General features: G+C 42.9%; 1 protein-coding gene across 1 annotated transcript in view; it reads right to left on the bottom strand.

Annotated features, from left to right (window-relative positions):
* SPAG1 (sperm associated antigen 1) overlaps positions 1-20146 on the bottom strand; it is a 1725603-nt gene that overhangs the window by 295005 nt on the left and 1410452 nt on the right. The window contains exon 15 of the mRNA XM_069621435.1: positions 4825-4966. Within this exon, the coding sequence (XP_069477536.1) occupies positions 4825-4966 (142 nt within the window). The remainder of the gene's footprint in view (positions 1-4824; positions 4967-20146) is intronic.

Raw genomic sequence — 20146 nt, 5'->3', positions numbered from 1 at the left:
TTCCAAATATTTCACGGGGGGAGAACTCTCGCTACTAAATTCACTCTGGGAAATGTTACGCCCCACCAGCTTTCAAACTCACCAGCCGCCAACTGCAGAGTGTGCCGGAAGCAAGTTGGATTAGCCATTTCTCTAAAGTTTATGCTGGTCCGCCCAATTCCGAATCAACTCTTAGCACTTTTCCCCATAAACGGTTTCATATCACCATCTCTTAATCTGACATATTGTACTTCATCAACAAAATAAGTCAGTTTAGAGCTCCCGGTCCTGACGGGCTGTCCAATAAAACTTTCAAACAACATCCAGTAATATGGTCATCAATTCTACATCAAATTTATGAACATATTAATGAAACTCAAGAGATTCCTGCATCTTGGAAACATTCGTTGATTGTTCCAATCCATAAAAAAGGTGATCGGAGTCTCCCTGAGAACTACAGACCCATTGCCTTACTAGATGCCCCTGGGAAACTTTATAGCCATATCATTTTACAAGAATTGAACAAATGGACCATTAATGAGCTCAAAAGAGATCCGTTTCAAACCGGCTTTGTTGCTGGCTTAGGGACATCAGTGAATTTGATCACCCTGAACATGCTAAAGTCTAAATATGCAGAAGTTAATCAACCATTGTATATGGCCTTTATAGATTTTCGTCTAGCATTTGACTCGGTCGATAGAACATTGCTCTTTCAGAAACTGCAGAAGTATGTGTCATGATGCCTACCTCCAAGGAGCCTGGTCCGACCCAGCAACCCCAGAGGCAGGCATCATTTCCCCCAGGGGAGTGCCAGCGGGCCCAAGCTGGGGCCCTTTGGACGCAGTCCTGGCGCCTTAGGCGCCAGGCTCACGTTGGACCCCTGTCCTGGCGCCTTAGGCGCCAGGCTCATAAAGCTAGACATGTGTTCAAGTGTTTTAATGTGCACTTACCTGATGCAGACCATGCTGCTACATCCAGGCCCTCTTGAGGCCTGAATGGAACTACTTTACCTGTGGGACTACTTTCCACCCGGGTGTGGTCGGGGAAGGATACATACCTGATCGGTGGAAGGATACACACTTGGAGCTTCTTCCAAAGCTATTTAAACCACACCCAATCAGCAACTCACGCTTCGCGTTGTTCTGCTCCTCGCAGCTGGACGCTCACCGTGTCAGCTCCTGCATCTGGACCACAGCCACGCCTGTCAGTATCCTGGGTCACCTGCAAAGGGAGACAAAAGACCTTACCTGCTAAATCAACACCACGGAGACATCACACCGACGATCCTGAAAAGGAAGACATCATTTTTAAAAGCATTTCGCTACGATCGCTGCAGCGCTGCATTTCACTCACCTATCCTGGACGCCTCCATCTTCAGCAGCGATCATCCGGATCCACAGCCACTTCCCAGAGCCTAGAGAGAAAAAGACAAGAACAAGGTGAGAGAAGGAAGGGAATAGGAAAAGCTCAGTTTCCTTCTAAGACTTACCTGTTGGGTCATTCCCATTTCATTTCGGGTCTTGCCGCTTCCAGGCATTTTCCGGACCCCAGCCCCTATGGGGAAAAAAGACAAAGTCATTGAATGAGCGAATGCAAAACATTACACCCGAGCGCTCATCCAGAACTTACCTGTCATTTACTGGAACTGCACGTTTCACTTCGGGTCGGCGCCATATCTCCGGCATTCCGAACCCCGGCCCCTAAGGGGAAAAAGACATAAGCATTAGCGCTTGCTGCAACAAGACAATGAACATTATTATTAAGCTTGGACTTTTGAACTTGCAACAGAACTTTTACAGTGCCTTACCTGAATAGTCAAGCTTACCTGAACTCCCATCAATCCTCAATCCAGTGAAGTAAATGGGTTTCAACGCACCCCTGCATCAGAAGGTGAGACTTCACGGGGAATCGTGGAAGGGTATTGTGGAGGGTTGGAAGAGAGTGGGAGGCTTGAGCATAACTCAGTCAGTAGGTAATACTCCCTTTTCACGCACAGGGGAATATTCCTGCGAGCCAGAGAAGCCAGAGTAGAGGGGCCCTTCCTGTCCATCTTCAGAGTCCTGCGCTTCACCATTGAAGAAGCATCAGCACTCGAAGCCAGACCTGCGCCTCCGTGGGAATCAGGTGAGCGTTACAGTATGGTTCTCCTCTATCATTACTAACCATAATTAAAAAACTACATACAAAATCATCTATTCAAGTAAGACTATCTCTCGATGGATTACTATCTGCGCACATCGAGACATTGAGAGGCTTGAAACAAGGGTGCATTCTGGCGTCCACTTTGTTTAATCTATTCATTCTAGATATAGGTGTCTCTTTTGAACAAGTAGTATCTGATTCACCAAAATTAGGACCTCAAAAGATCATATGGCTCCTTTACGCCGATGATCTTGTCCTTATTTCTCAAACTCCTAAAGGACTACAAGAATTATTGAACAAACTAGACACTTATACCTGTATTAACAACCTGATCATTAATGTGGACAAGACACAGATAGTAGTATGTCAAAAAAAGAGATATACAAAATTGGTGAATTTCCAGTGGTATTTCCAGTGGTATTTGCAGAAAGCCCCTTTAAAGATTGTACCCTTATATAAATATCTAGGGTTACCATTTTCTGGCACTGTGAAAAATCAAATTTATAATGATACCTTGAAGGCAAAATCCATGACTCTTATATCTCAAGCAAAAATAATCTTGCATAAGTACGGTAAATTTACCTCAGCTCATGTTGTCACTTTCTTTAATCAAAAAGTTGTCCCTATTCTATCTTATGGAGCTGAAACATTGCTTCCACAATCAAAAATTTATTGGGACAGACATGAAGGGAATTTTTGGAAAGCAGTTTTTTGTCTACCTACGTGTACTCCTATGTGAATGTTAAGGTATGAATTGGGCCTCATCTCTTTGTCTGCACTAGTTCTTTGGAAGTTCTGTAACTTTTACCGTAAATGTCTGTTGGGAATTAACACCATGAATTTGTTGGGCTCAATTGCAATGTACATCTGCTCATCCAATGATGTGTTTCCCAAAAAGTGGGTGAAAGACATTTTGAAAGTATTAGTAAATGCTGACATTTCCATTGACTTGCTACTTACTAACCCTGATCAAGCAAAAAAAAGAATATACTGGCATGACTGGATTGTAACACAAGAACTTTGTTCAAATTATGTGGATTTTGATTTAAATCTCTTTCCACATAAGAAGTTCAAACAAATGGCCAATTACCTTCTAAAGTCTCCATCGCATTATGTGCGTGCAGAAATGTTAAGAATGCGCCTGAATCTTCAACCGACAAATCAAATTTTGGCAAGACGTGGTCTAATTTCAAAAAATGAAAGTTTTTGTCGTTTCTGCAAAGACTGTAAACAACTAGAGTCATTAGCTCATATAGTGGTTGATAGCCCGGCTTTGAATGGCTTACGCGAACACTACTTTCGCAATTTGTTGCAATTAAATTGCGATCGTTCTTCAAATGAAATATGGAGCTTATTAATGACGAGCAATCGAACTGCTATTCATATCGCTCTTACGCAGTTCATAAAAACAGTCTTGCCTTGCAACCCTTCTTTTATGTTTAATCAATAATTTTATGATTTTTTAAGATATAGGTTGTTCTTTTTTTTAATCTATGTTTGGCTAATGTTTGTTAAATCATTTTTGTTAAAATCGAGAATGATTTGATTTCAATATTGGTTAAACTTGTTATGTCTATCTATATGTATATTTTTAATGAAAAAGTCTATCAATTGATACAAATTATGTAAAAAGTACTTAATCATGTATGTTGTAATGAATAATGTTTTGAAAGGTTGAATTTTTTCAGCCAACCAAAATAATAAAAAAAAAATTAAAAAAAAGATATATGTTCACTTCTTACACTCATGCAGTTAAAATAGTTTCTTCCTGTGGTACTACATGTATTACTGGTCCAAACATATCCATGGAGCTGTGAGGATGAAAGCAGGGGCACAAGGTTTTTGTTGATACTCCCGTTATCTGTAGGGCTGGCTGCAGTGCAGGAGTCACCACTATACAACTGTATTGGAGCCTTGTGATCATGTCCAACTACACGGACCATGTTCAACTACTGCTGCAATTACCATTATACTAGTGTAGTAGAGGCCCATTGGCTGGGATGCAGCCCATTGGTCATTGCTACACTAGTGTAGTACAGTTCTATAAGAGTACAACTGCTTCTGCAGTGCATGGTCACGATATTAGCGTGGTAGACATCGATTACCATCCTCCCCATCACTAATCCACTCATCCTCCATGTTTTTGCTTTACACTACACATACAGGCCAACCAAAACATACTGCAGCTGCCCAGTCTCGGTCCCTTTCCAGTTCTGGACCAACACCTAGCAAGCACTACACCTCTTCACATAAACCATTTCACTACAGCCCACTCTACATACACCACGGTTCATCCATGCTGGCAGGGTGAAACTCATGTGTAAGCAACCATGCAGTATTACAACACCTGGGGTTCCACTCTGGCAAACAGAGCCAATGCATCCTAATATAACTCGCTTAGAAATGTACTAGCACACATAACAAGTGCTATTTAACAAGCCAGTTTTTGCATCTGTTCCTCCCTCTTCTCCCCTCTAACTACAACCATTCCACATATCTGAAAGGACAGAGCATGAAGAGGCTGGCCAAATGACAGAAGTCAAGTCATGCTAGACCCATTTACATTATAGTCATTTATTTGAAAAGCAATTCTTACAACTAGTTAATTCTGTAAAAATAAAATATCTGAAGAAAATAGCAAAACCAAATGCCCCTAAGGGGTAAAAAACATTCTATTCAATTTCTAAACAATGGCTTACCTACCGGTTTGTGTAAATGGAGCACTCATTAGAATTTAACTTCACGCATGCATTGTATTTTTCTAGTGCTTGTCTGAATTGTGCTTTTTTTACCAGTGCGTTCCCTTCCTGTTTGAGTGACAGGAACATCTCTTCAGATGTTTTGCCTAAAAAGAAAATACATAGAAAACAGAACATTATACAAAGACTGCTTAATGGTTACAAACTTTTCACTACATATTGACAATCCGATATCTCATTGAGCAGAATGCATCAATCGCAATAATAACTTCATAGATCTAGACAATACACAAATGACATGCTGCAAGCAATGTTAACACTCGAAAGCAACAGAACAGAATCTTCTCCAGACACTTTACCGTTTAGCTCAATTTTATATTTTGAAGCAATTTTTTTAACAGCACCTCTTGTCTCAAAGCTGGCTACTAGAACTAAACACTATGCACTGTGCTACTGTATACGTCTCAAACTTAAGGTGTGACATGGCTAGTTAAAGGTAACATTTCAGCAGAAATCAAATAAAATATAGGCAAAGGTATTAACTATGTGCCGAAAGTCCAAATGGAAAATATTTTGAATTGTTAAGAGCAAGTTCTCCAGGTGGAAAACTTTCCCTTACACTTAATGATATCCATTATCACATCTCTGAGCACGTTCTCTGGCTTAGAGGGTTTATAGATCAAAAAGGGAAATGTGCTCCTATTATTTATGTACTACATGGTGTGTTTGCTGTGAGACAATATTTACTAAAGCTGTCAGGGTAATGAATGCATTGCATTACAATATCCCTATTACTTAACAGGTTGCATTTTGCTCACTGTTAGGTTCAGATCACCCATTGGGAGGTACGCTTTTTATTTATTCTTTCTCCCTCCATTTTTCTCATTTATGCATGCTGCACATTGACAATGAGATTTGGGTGTCTATAGAGTCGCCCTTATTGATGCTTTGCACAAGTGCAGGGTTTCCTTAAAAGCATGGTGTGCCATTAGCATTGTGCAGGATCTAGAGGATAATGTAGTGAGCTATTGATTTAGCAGTAGTTGACATGAGCACTTTAAAGCAAATATAAATATCATATGGGGGTGCTTAAGATACATTTAGTGCATGGCATATTGCTTCACTCCTACATCTAGCCAATGCACCAGAATCTCTCTGGCACAGTCATGGTACAAGCAGCACCTATGCCCATTCATAATGCAGTTTATTTTTGGTGCACAACAGAGTCAGATAAAATGGCGTCGACAGATGAAGGAATTAGGCTCCGTCTCTTGAGCAGGTTTGATGTTGCGGGATCAGGCGGATTGATGTCTTCAGAAGTAGTTTGTATGGGAACAGATGTTTCCGGGTTGTTGGGTGCCTCTGTGTGAAGGGAAGACTTTTAGAACATTGTGATAGGAAATTAAGCAATATGTTGTGTACTACATAAGAACTTAAATACACTAAAATAAATAGCATGGTCCATAAGGATATGCCTTCTAGGTGCTATGAGTAAAGTGTATGTTTACAGAGGCCAATTTACATTATACTGTTGTCGCCCTTTGGAGCATATGGGATTATAAACAGGGGTTGTGTCCCGAGGTAATCTACTTTAAAATGCATATACATGATATGACATGACAAATGGGACGATTGTTTAGTTAAGGAATTGCAAATATGTGGAATGACATGCAGAATGTAATTTGAATTGACTTAGTTTGGAAAATGCAGAGTTACCTGATTTTAAAAAATTCAAATTTAGACATTTCTAGAAAGGTGTTAGCATGTGCAAACTGTTGGGTGGTGGGCTAATAAGTCAAATGTTTTTTACATCACATCGTTTTTTACGGCTTCTTACACGCCTGCCGTGCCTCCTGGTGATTCATCCACTTGTGTTCATTGGCATGTCTTACCTGTTCTCCCATACCCAAATTGGGTTTGGGTTTTGTAATATTTTTTAATTTTGTTTTTTTTGTCTTTTTGGCTGAACTCCAAAACATGCCTTCTTTGAAAACAACAAAAATGGACCACTTGAATGTTTTCTCATGGAATGTAAATGGTCTAAACAGTCCTGTTAAACGTGCAACGGTATTGTCTTGTTTGAAATCAATGTCTTGTGATATAGCCATAGTTCAGGAAGCCCATCTTGAAGTTGTAGAAGCTATTAAACCTAGGCGAGGTTCAGTGGGCCCAACATACTTCTCGAATTACAGAGAAAATAAGAGAGGGGTTTCTATATTGTTCAGGAAGAACTTGCATCTACAGGTCCTCTCTAACAAATCCGATGCCGAAGGCAGAATTGCATCAGTTAAGGTTAAAATCCAGGACACCATATCTCTTTTATGCTGTGTGTATGCCCCTAGTAATGCTGACCCCCCCTTTTTTTCATGAACTGGCACAACACATTCAAGACAGCCAGGTGTGTTTGTTTAGGGGGTGACTTCATTCTTGTAATGGATCTGATGCTTGACCTCTCAATTGTAGGATACCAAGGAGGAGTCGGCAGGCATTGAGCAATCTGATCGACGAGTTCGACCTATCTGACATATGGCGGCTTGAACATCCAACAGAAAGGGATTATAGTTTTCACTCCGCAAGCCATGATGTAAATTCAAGAATTGATTTCTTTCTTACTTCTGGTCGTTTGACCATAAGCTGTTATGCGTCAGACATTGGTCTAATTGGGATTACAAACCATGCACCAGTGTCGATGCGCATCTCACTAAATTATACATTGGTTAAAACCTTTATGTGGAGAATGAATATTTCGGTTTTACATAATGAGCAGACATTGGAAGAGATTGTAAAGGAAATTGACAGTTTTATGGACATAAATAAAACAGAAGAGGTCTCTATTTTCTCTGTCTGGGAAGCACTGAAAATGCTATTTGTGAGGATATGTGATATCTAAGAAGAGTCGGTACAGAAAAGAAAAGGAGATAGTTGAAGAGGCTTACTGAGGAGGCAAAGCTTCTCGAGCGTCGCTACGTTGACAACAAAGATCAAGAAGTTTATGCAGAACTAAGAAAGAAGAAATACGAGTTAAATAAGATCATCTCGGATAGAGCAGAGTAGGCATTGTTCGGGAGCAAGATCAATTATTTTGAAAACGGAGTAAAAACAGGGAGATTACTTGCGCACAGGTTGAAGATGGAGGAAAGCGTGAGGACAATTACAGCAGTGAGGGATAACAATGATAGGCTACTGTTATTGCACAAAGACATTAATAATAGATACAATAGATACAAATTTTATGAACACTTATATGAGTCCGAAACAAAAACAAAGTGCGAACCAGCGACAATTGCGAACATTTTGAGTCAGATTCAAGTTCCCAAACTATCAGAGGACCACGTAACCCTATTAGAGGCTGATATCTCTGTAGAGAACATCCAGTTCGCAATCTCAGGTTTAAATGGCAACAAAATGCCTGGAGTAGCTGGTCTCCCGGTTGAGCTCCACCGAATATTGCCCGAAAGTGGTCTCAAACTGTTGCACGATGTGTATTCTGCATCATTTCAGAAGGGAATGTTACCAGCCTCCATGAGACATGCACTAGTGACAGTTCCGTTGAAGAAGTTTAAGTCACCAACGAGGTGTGAAAGCTACACACCATTTAGTCTAATTAACACTGATTGTAAGCTGTTAACTAAAATAATGGCCAAGAGATTGGAGAATGTTGTACAGACATTGATACACAAGAATCAATGGCGAATTCTGTACAGACTCAAGTTGGTTTTGTAACTGGGATATCTGTGGCAGACAATATGCGGAGGTTGCTTTTGACCCGTGATGAAGGTAGAAGGATTGAGGTGCCGGTGGCAGCTATCTCCCTTGATGCGGAGAAAGCCTTCGATAGAATTGAATGGCTGTACCTGTTTGGAAGCCTGACGCAATGGGATTAGGACCATCATTTGTGGGCTGGGTGAGACTGCTGTATGCGAATCCAACTGCAAGCGTCCTCACTAATGGATTAGCCTCCAAGTCATTTCAACTAAAAAGAGGGACAAGGCAGGGTTGCCCTCTTTCTCCATTATTGTTCATTTTAGCAATGGAACCACTGGCGATCATGCTGAGGGCCAACGGAAATATAAGGGGAATTGGTAGTGTTGAAGGTTCTGGCAAGCTCTGGCTTTATGCAGATTATTTGTTGGTGGTTGTGCGTGACCCTGATTTGGGTATGCCCTATCTGATGGAAGACATCTGTAAGTTATCTGAAGTTTCTGGATACAAGGTCAATTGGAGCAAGTCTGAGATTCTCCCAATCACCGGATCATGCATGCATCAACTCATTAAATTTCCAGTACTACGCTGATGACACAACTCATTTTCAGGCTGCCCTCGGCCACCTTCTCTTCCCTCTCTCATCACCTAACTGCCATTCAAGATTGGTGTGCCGCCAATGATCTTTGCCTGAATGCCAGCAAGTCGGAGATCCTCCTCATTGGCACACCTTCACCATCCTTTCCGCTCACTCTCTGGCCAGCTTCCCTTGGCCCTCCTCCTACCCCCACCTGCGAGGCTAAGAACATCGGGGTTATCTTTGACTCCACCCTTTCCTTCTCCGCCCACATCTCTGAGGTCTCTAAAAAGTCAAACTTCCTGCTGCACCTCCTCAGAGGTACTTTGCCTTTCATCTCCTTCCCCCAGAAGCTCATGGTATCCCAAGCTCTGGTTCTCTCTAGGTTGGACTATTGTTAACAGCCTCTTTCTAAATCTACCTGCCTCTACTCTCCACCCTCAGCAACTAATCCAAAACAGGACTGCAAGACTTGTCCTTGGCCTCAAGTCCTGGGATAGTATCTCTCCAGCTCTGAAATCTCTCCATTACCTCCCAGTGGATGGAAGGATTACATTCAAAACCCTCTGCATTGTCCACAAGGGCTTCTGGGGCCTGGGTCCAAAATACCTTCAGCTATCCCTCTGCAAATACCTCCCCTCTCGAGCTCTTCGCTCCTCTAACTCCCTCAGGGTCAGTCATTTTTCAAAGAAATGAGCTGGGGGTAGATCTCTGTCTTCGGCTGGGGATTCCCTCTGGAACAGCCTACCTGCCATTCTAAAACTTGAGGAGAACCATCTCCGGTTCCGGAAGCACCTCAAGACCTTCCTCTTTTCTTCTGCCTTCGCTCCCCCTCTCCCCTGCTGATCTGTTCTCTCTTTGCACCGTGCACTTGGCCACCCTCTGTCCTGCGAGCCCAGGTACCTGCTCACCCTGCCACCCTCCCGCTCTGTCTCCAGGCCACCCCTTACACTGGGGTCTGTATCTGTACACATACAGCCCCCCCTTTTTCTTCCTGCACTTATCAGACCTACCCTGTCTGCTGCCTTAAACCTAGCACTTGCACATTTCTGGCTGCACTACCACTGTTTGTTGCCTTTATTATTTATCTGTTTCTCCTATGCTTCACACTTTCCACTTCTGCCACCTTCTACACACTTTTCACTTCTGCCCCCTTCCACAGACTTTTACCCTCCCCCTCTCCCATGCACTTGCATGTTCTCAATGTCACTGGGCCTAGTAAGATTGCGGTTTTGTTCTCCCCTGTCCCCCTCCCTTACCTTGTTGCGCTCTGAAATACTTGTGTACGAGTACGATAGAAATAAAATATCAATATCAATGTTTGATAACATATAATTTACTTGGTGCGCAGAACGGGTAAAATACTTGGGAGTTTGGATCAGCCCTGAAGTGAAAACGTCGCCTAAAATTAACTTTGATTGCCTAATATCAAAACTAAAAGCGGACATTGACCAATGGTCACTCCTGAAACTTTCGCTTTGGGGCAAGGTTAATTCTATTAAGATGAACATGGCACCGAGAGTAAATTATATCCTATCCATGCTCCCACTAAAAACATCAAAACAAGTATTTAAGGAGCTTGATGCACTAATGCAGACATTTCTGTGGGATGGCAAACATCCTAGACTTGCATTGAGGAAGATGCAGCTACCATAGAAGCAGGGTCGTATGAATTTACCAAATTTGTTTGAATACCACTTAGCATTCACAATGAGAGATTTGTGTCTTTTGGTGGGATCTGAGCCAGACAAGTGGACCAAGATCGAATCCAACCAGGTGCTTCTACTGGAGCCTCAAGCACTGTTATCAACAACGTCCAAGAGATCATGGCAACTGAGCCCTCTTACTGTCTTTTTGTGTGAATGCCAGCGCTCCTTTTCCAAACGCATGAATTACGACCCATTTCTTTTCCCGGATGCATCCATTTGGCTAAATCCATCAATAACCAAACAAAGCAAAGTGTTGTTTTGGCCAGCCTGGTACCTAGATGGAATCCGATACATCAAAGACCTGCTTGAGATTGGAGCTTGGATCACATTTGTAAGGTTACGGAGGAAGTTTAGTTTGATCGATTGCAGCTATGCCGAATATAGGCAACTAAGAGGTCTAATTTCTGCTAAGCTTGAGTCCACACCACAAAATTGCAAACAAAGTGAGGCCTGGTTAACGCTGGAACTCTATGCCCGAGCAAGTCATCCCGCGGCCACTATGTATAATGTCATTGTATCCAAACGAGAGGGGGCCTCAGATCTTAGAAGTGTCTGGGATGAACTAGGAGAAGAAATGAGTCCTAAATGTTGGAAGAGATGCTGTAATAATGTCCACTTCTCAAGCATGGACTGAGGTCTGAGGGCCTCACAGACTAAACTACTTTCTAGGACATATTTGTCCCCGGAAAGAATATTCAGAAGAGGTCTCTCAGATAACGAAGCGCAATCGATCTGTAGGCACTTTAAGTCACTTGCTTTGGTCTTGCGCAAAAACCAGAGATTTCTGGGAGAGTGTGTTTGAGAGGATGGAAATAGTGTTGCAGGGTTCTATACCAAGAAACGCTTCACTTCTGATTCTCGGGGATGTCACCCAATTGCAAGACCTATCATTTCCGAAGAAATTGTGGGTGTTAAGAGGCTGCATGCTTTTGTCTGCATGGAAATCCCCCCGTGTCTGGGGTTGCTGTTGGTACTCTTGTTCAGAGGAGAATTGCCTAGCATTTCGGTGCTGGACTGCCCCAGAGCAGGACAAAGACTGATATGTTTAGGATATTTCTCCTCTGTGAAAGATAGTGAGCTAAAGACTCTCGGTAAGGCTCTTGTAACCAGGACTCATGTCTGGAAGAGAGTCTCCCAGGACCACCCTTGTTATTTGCATATTTCAAGTAACTTTGGGTCTCACCCTAAGTTACTAGGGGAATCCAGACGTGGACTCCTTGCTCACTATTCTTAGAGAGGCACAGCTTCACCATACTGATGAGGTTCAACCAGACCGAAACACGTGTCTGGGGTTGCTGTTGGTTTAGGATATTTCTCCTCTGTGAAAGATAGTGAGCTAAAGACTCTGGGTAAGGCTCGTGTAACCAGGACTCATATCTGGCAGAGAGTCTCCCAGGACCCCCCTTGTTATTTGGAAATCCCCCAACAGCTTTATGATTGAGTGGAGAAACTGCTGACTGTATCCACGTATGAGAAGGCAATTCTACATACAGAGGAGAATATGATAGCAATTATCTCTGGGGCCTTTTCCTGCAGTGTTATGGTTAAATGATATGTCATTTTATTACTTCATGAAATGTGCATATTCTGAAGGTTTCCTGCAATGCATTGTCAATGATCTGGTAACGTTTCTGTTTCTGCAATAGTATCCCGTCTGATGTATAAGGAGTATGCCATTGATACAATTTGTTTAATGGTTCTTTTTTTTGTCCTTTCTCTCTTTTCCTTTCACTATGTGACCACGAATGACTTCCAACTTGTATAGCATGCTTAACAGGTTTGCATATTTAAATTGACGATATGTTATGCTTGTATTACTTCTGTACTCGCATGTGATGTTACTTATTGGTGTTATAATAAAATAAAAATGTTAAATCCATTATTACATCTGCTGGCCAGTAAGGGAAGCCTCTCGCCCATTCTTTTGATTACATTTTCTCCTAGTCAAAACGCTGAAAACTGTATTCATCCCCACGATCACCATCATTCACCCTTTTGTTTTCATTACCCTTTATGTATTAGTTAAGTCTGTGCATTTTTGTCTCAACACTTTTCCCCATTCCTTCTTCTCTTTGGCCCAGTTTCCTTTACAACACATAGACCACGGTCTGGAAGCCACCCTGGGCGGGGTCCTAATTTGTCCATACACTGGCACGGGTCACCACTTTGAAGACCACTAGTGTTAATGTGAACTGTAGAAGAAGGCAAATCGCATAACGTAAAATCTAAAAATGTCCAGCTCATCTTCTATTATTTGTTACATTTGTAAAGCACCCAAGCCCAGGGGCATCAGGACGCTGTTGCAACCGGTTACATTTAAGCATACTGATGAGAATTGAGATTGTTGAGGGTGTCCAGTACAAGGGTACACCTGTCAGGCTATGAGCCAAGTTTTAACGGTTTTCTGAAAGGGCCAGTAAGAGGTCTCTGCTCTCAGTGCGGGTGGAAGGGAGTTCCAATGTTTAGCTGCGACTGATGGTAACTTTCTGAAACAATTCACATATATTGGGAGGGGGGATTACATATTAACCCTGGATGAAAAATTTGCAGGCGGAATGGGAGTATAAGTAAACATGTAATCACAGTAAGGGTGTGGCTTGCATAATTTAACAGATGGCTGTGTCTCTAAAATGAATGCGAGTCTGGTTTCTCCAACAATTCCAACTATAATATTGCTCCAACTGACTTTAGCTATGCTCCCCAGTCCCACCTCCCCACCCCCAAGTCCCTAATTGAATGTGATTATGCAGCAAATGAAAACTACATGTCCGCAAATGAACATCGCTACAATGAAATGCCTGTGTATTTGGAGGTGATGTAGGCTGTGGATCCCACTGTACACAGCCTTAGGATAAAGACAAAAATATTGTACTGAAAATGACTCTTGTGATGCAATATTCATAAAGTAACATCAATGGAAGGTACCGTACCATGCATGAATGATGCTTGAGGACGACAACATTGGCACTAGGGCACGTGCATTCTAACCTATAATGTAATTCAGAGAAAGTGACGAAACCAAGTTATGTAGCCGTTATGCCTATTTTCGAAATGTGCGTGTTTATACAAGGACCACTTGACATCTGTTATTACACTTCGAGGAAATGTGTAAACTATGAAGCGATTGGCCTTATGTTTAAAAAATGCAACTTTGTGAATGACATCACCAATAAGTACTGAAAACTGACACCACTGCTTGAAGTGGGTTCTCAACTTTATATGAATACATAAATACACCATAAAAACACCAGACGTTACTTTAATACTTAAGTGCCGGGCTATTATGCAAGTCTATTAAAAAAGGACTCGTCCTTGGCACTAAAGAGGTATACCACGTCTCTTGTGGCTTGCATCCGTTTAGAGCTAAATGCTTTGGATTGCTTGCCATCTAGTGGTAGGTCTGGAGCAGTACAAGTTCTTTATTTAAAAAGTAAATGGGGCGTAGATGGGGAGGCTCCCGTCGAGCGATAGGGAGTTTGTGACAGTAATGGCCCTGTCGATGCCCCCTTAATTTATTACAGACCAACCACTAGAAGGCAACGTATGCAAAGCATGCAACTTTAAACAGAAACAAGCTGTAGACTATTAGTGGGTAAGTAAAGACTTGTGCGGCTTGAGAATCTGTTCAAACGAGACTAGTCAGAAGTACCTGAAGATGGTGGTGGGTGAGTTGAAGCAATGGATTAAAATACATATTTTAAGTACAGCCTGTCCTACTTGTGAGTCTGGTCCGGTTTATTTGATTTCGGAACAAGACACAAAATATTATAATACACATAAAAAATATAATAAAAAACATAATGCAAACAATAGTCCTAAACAGCGTAAAAAAGAAAATTCAAATGCAGACTATCACCACTAATGACTGCCGAAAGCGCCACTAAAAAAATCACACAAGTATTCCAAATGTTCATGGCTTGACGAATATATAAGGCCAGGGCAATTCTCACACTATTAGCCCTTAAAAAAACAATCTAATGCAGGGGACATCGCACGACACCTGCATCCCTCACAATTAAGAGAGGTTTGATTTGATATCAGACTGGGCACGACAGAAAATGCAATAGATATTCACAAGGTGCATCAAAAAGAAATCATTTTCTTCAGCCACTTGCCCTGACCACTTGGCTGCAGTCGTTCTTAGGAGAAGAACACTGAGCCTTGCTCTCATAACAGAGCACCTATCAAATTAAGTCACTCCTGGAGAGATACTCCCTTATAAAGTTGGCTGTTGGCACTACGTGTCTGTGATTAAATGGTTTCATAAGTTCAATAGTCTCCCGCTCTTCTAATACTAGTGACAAAAGCAGTCGAGTAACTTTGCTGAAAATGTTGGGGGGTTGGGGTGGGGGGATTGACAACTGAAAGAAAGGGGCAGGTTGGTTGGAGGAAGGGCGAACAGTGCTATTACACCACAAGAGTCCATTGCCGACGTTCTGTTAAAAACTTCATAAAACGGGTGGCATATCTTTAAAATTCAATTCTAAAGACACTCCAGTCTTCTGAAACACAAACACTACAGTAAGTCTTTAGAGTTCCCTGCATTGACAACAGTACAAAAGCCTGCACCCACGCCCCCACCCCCACCCCTACCTAAAGAGGGCCTGCAAACAGCATGAAGGGAGCTCGTTTATTGCCACCAGGGCACCGACTCAAACAAGCATACAACCATAATACAAAATGGATGCCTGCAAGATTTTAAAACAGCGCATTAGGTTGCTTATTCTGATTTCATTAATTACTTGCAATATTCTGACTCATTAAAATTAAGGTATGTTTTCCTGTGTTCAATTGACCCCAAGCAGTAGCGTACCGAGCAGGAGGTCAGACCGGGACATTTGTCAGTGGGATGCCACTCCCGTTCGACACCTCAAAGGTGGTGCCCAACGGAAAAGGTGTCCAACTGGTAGGACCATGTGTGCCAAGCAATTCCTGCTCAGCACGCTTATTGTCCTGGCAACAGGCCCCATATCCTTTCCGAGCGGTACAGGTGTCCCGCTGCCAGGACAATGTTACAACTAGCTCCGGCAAGCAGAGGGTCATTACATTGCTCCGTGTCAGCAGAGCATTACACTGTGAGCCACTAGTCACTGATGAGAGGGAGGGGGTGGCTATTAGTAGGGACTTTAGTCCCTTTAGAAATGTGTATGGGAGGGAGTGATCAGAAGTGAGAAGGGTGCATAATGTTGAATTTTTTTTAATGACATCATGACTATGGGCCTCATTACACGGAAGGCGGTAAGGGTTAACGGTCACTGGTAATGGTACCGGTGACTGTTAACCCTTACCGCCTGATTACGAGGTCCCTTTGCGGGTTGGTACTTTAACGCCTGGTTTTTAGCAGGCGTTAAAAACCAACCCGCAAAGGGACCAGGGTGCTAATTTGCGGTACCGTAATTAGCACCTTCCCCATTCCCATTATGCCCGATGGGGCAAAAATGGGGAAGGGCAATGGGGGAAGGGGGAATTACCGCCCCACCAACCTTGGAATAGGGCGGTAATTCCCCTTTCCTCCAAGGCGGTGCCGGTATGCATCTTGGTCCACCGCCTACCATGTAATGAGGCTCTATGGCTTTAAAACCCAAGGTGGATTTGTGAGGCTCACGTTAATCTGCATGATGCTATTGTGACTTTGCATTCAGGATGGGGAGAATAAAACTAACGCCATACTTTCATTACTCAATCAACATATTTCTATGACAATGTATGTAGTGTACAGTTAGTTTACTATGAAAGGCTGGCTTATTATGTAATGTGGTTTGTGTCCATGGCAATGCCAGACAGAACTATTTATGCACATGAAATGTAAAGCAAAACTTTAATAAATATCTATATCACCTAAACTTGGGAAGATGTGCACAGTTGCTAAAATCAGTTTCACCATTTAACCAAAGTGTGTGATACTGGGCAATTTAATCACATTGGGTCTCATTACCAGTAAGCTACCAGCACCGTTGTTACCGGACCAGCAAACTACGAGTTCTGCGAGCGGGTGCCTTTCCGCCCACCAGGTCGGACCTGGCGAGCGGACCAGCACCGTGAGCACACATTGACGGATGAACAGGCACCATTCATGAATGGTGCCAGTGCATCCGGCCTCCCCATTCCCATTGAGTCCAATCGGACTCAAATGGGAATGGGGAGTCATAATTACCGGCACCCGGCAATGGGGATTTACCGGGACCGCAATGCCCCTGTAAATCCCTATTGCCGGGTGCAAGTAAATTCATGACTACGGCGGCAGCCGTGCCGGTACTTTCCGGCACAGCAACCGCCAGGGTCATAATGACCCACCCATTGTGTCTTATCTGAAGCTCTGTACGTGATTCTGATTCACTTCAACGCTCATGTTAATATATCATGCTATTATAATAAAAACCCTAATGACTATAGAGTTGCTCCATAAACAACAATAGTGCAATGTAGGTATTGTACACCACAAAGTTATTTGCCACTTGGCTTACTTATCGCAACTTATTCTAAAGCCACTTCCATGGTGCTTCGACGTATCAAAGACTAATGATGCTCCTTGCAATGTCCTTTTCTGTGAAGTCACTACTGTTGGTGCAATCCATATGCAAATTAGGAGGTTTCCATGTATTTTTCCCCATGGGGCTGGACAAAGCTCTAATAGTTGGCTTTCTTGCATCTGCAATGATCCTGCAGTTTTACATTTATTTTGTGTAAAAATGCCACCTGCCACTAATGTTACCAACAAAGTAGATTGGGGCAGTGGGCGGTTTGGGGGTGTGAATGAAACTATTACAAGCACTGGATTCCGTGACTCACCTCACCCCTCACTCTTGTAATGCTGGATTCTGCCCAGACACCAAATATGATTGTCCAAATGTGCCCCCTCACTATGGTCAGCCCTCAGCCCAGCCCTCCAACAAATATACACGCAGCTGAGCTCAGCTTGGCATTATGTAATGAGACAGCGCAAGCCTGGCTGGGCACCTCAGCCAGGCTCAAGCTGTCCCATTACATGATCAATAAATGCAGCTACCAAAATGTGGCCCCACGGCCATCCCACCAAAAGATGGGGGGGGGGGCAAAAAGGCATGCTACAAAAGTTGGAGGGGGCCTGTCCCCTCCATGCCTCCGTATAATTACGCCCATGGACACAAGGCACGATTTTAGCTGAGCTACAGCTCTCACATCTATGTCAGTGGGAGAGGTAAAGTGATTTATCCTTCTAAACTAATGGTTACATGTGAAAACAATAAAATTGAACTAGCCGCAGGTTAACGGATAATTGATTCAATTAGATGTTGGATCAGATATGCTGCATCATTATTCCAAACACGCAGCCATTGCATAGCTGGTTAGAGGACAAGATCACCCTCCAAATAGCATAAACCTAGCTCTGCATGATCATAGGCAGAACTAGGAACACTCAGTAACTTCTTCAAAAAATGATTTTCCACAGTCTGTCTGGCGGATAAATCTGAGAATCCTCAAAGTGTAGCTCCTTACTTTGGCAATGTGTACAAAAAGGGGTTTTGTCCTTGCTGTAGGAGTCAGAGCTAATTGCAATGTATTTATTGCAAGTCAACGTTGTGGAGTATTCACTACCCTTCGGTGGCACTATTTATGCATATCTTAGGGTAGGTGTACCTGAAAGTGAATAATAATCCACATGTGCTAGCTTGTTTACGAGAGGAGGAGCAGCTTTTATTAAGTAACTGTCATTCCACAGATATAACAGACCAAAGTTCAAACAAATTTAAGCGGTAAGCATAGATCAAAGCCAAAAACAAATTGATGCATGAACATGCTGCATGGTAACAGTGATAGAGAGAGACACAAATTCAAAGACATCTTATTGTTTCTAATACATCATGTTCTTCTCATTGTAAACCATGTTTTTATAGCAGGTTTTAAACAAGTTCACCTAACCAAAAGTGGAACTAACAATCTATTGCTCCTCTAAAATGAAGAGCTTGGGAGGGTCTAACATAGCCAGGCTAAAGGGTGACCAAAATACACCTTACTTTGGCAAAGCTTTAGATTTTGCGGTATATATCTCTAAAATCATTTTCATGGGCTGGATTTAAACGTTTTCATGAAGCAGATAATAGCACCAGGATTGGTTTTTTAAATAGTATTATCCCCCTTCATATTAAATGAAAATCGGATGCCGAGATAGTCGCACACGAACAACAGGGGAATAACTCCTTTTTGACTCCTAAATTTTAAAAGCTTATTACACTTATTTCACAACTTACAGACCAGAACGGTTGGTAGTATCATCCTGTAAATCTAGTTTGTTCATATACAAGGTGAACTCATCAATCAGGTGTTGAAGAGAATGCTGTGTTCTGTCCATTAATATCATGTCATTGGCGTAAGACGACACCGGTAACATCTAACCAAGCTTCTACAAATCTTTCATAGAGGCCATTAATGTATATAGAAAACAGAAATGGGGCAAGAACCACTTGAGGGCAGAGTCGATTCCAAGAGTTGGGAATAGTTCGCTAGTTCGTACTAGCAGTGGAAAGGAGAGGGGCCCTCACGGGCCACTCATGCATAAAAATGGATGGATGCGCTAGGGGCCACCTATTAGGGTTGCGATTACTCACCGAGCCCCGGCGCACTCCAGAACAAACTTCGACAGTCGAGTCCACTTCAGTTGCAGGTTCAAATGCAGCAATCTTGCAGCAAAGTCACTGCGTTGATTCCCCTACGGGACAGTGGCAATTTCTCCGCTCTTGGTGGATGGATCAGGCCAGTTCCACTGTAGCAGGCTTCAGGGAACAGAGGACCAGAGCTACAATGAACTTGCAAAGTTTGTAACCACGGCTGGGCGACACGGTAACCGCGTAAACTCTGGTTTGGGCGCACTCACTTTACTCCACACATGGGAACTCCAAGTGTACGAAATTTGGTGTGAGAGTGCCGTGAACACAGAGCTTGTGATGTGCCAGGTTTCAAGGGCCTCCTCGAAACGGTGGTGGTATAAGGGCAAAATATCTGCGCAAGCTGGTCAGTCCACTGGATGGCCCAGGGACACTTCCGAAAAGGCTTACTTGCAGGTTAAGATGAAGGTGACAAGAATAGTTGGTCCCACTATTCCAATGGGTCCAAGTGCCTTCGCAGACCTTCTAGGACGATCAGATGTAGAGGGGCCCAGCGGGACGACAATGGGCTCAGGGTGCCAAACCTTCCAGCGGGACACCAGAGGTTCCTCGACACAGCTTCTTAGTTTCAGGATACTTGGATCCTTTCTTTCGTTCAGTGAGAACTCCAGAGACCGACGTGGCATGGGTGTTTGGGGCCTTCCCTTATCCAGAATCTCCTTTGCGCCAAAACGAAGAGGACCCAATGGGAGATCT

Source organism: Ambystoma mexicanum, chromosome 5q (genome assembly GCF_040938575.1).
Source record: "Ambystoma mexicanum isolate Mex_15411 chromosome 5q, UKY_AmexF1_1, whole genome shotgun sequence".
In the NCBI taxonomy this organism is placed as follows: Eukaryota; Metazoa; Chordata; class Amphibia; order Caudata; family Ambystomatidae; genus Ambystoma; species Ambystoma mexicanum.
This window is presented reverse-complemented; position numbering and strand designations above follow the sequence as displayed.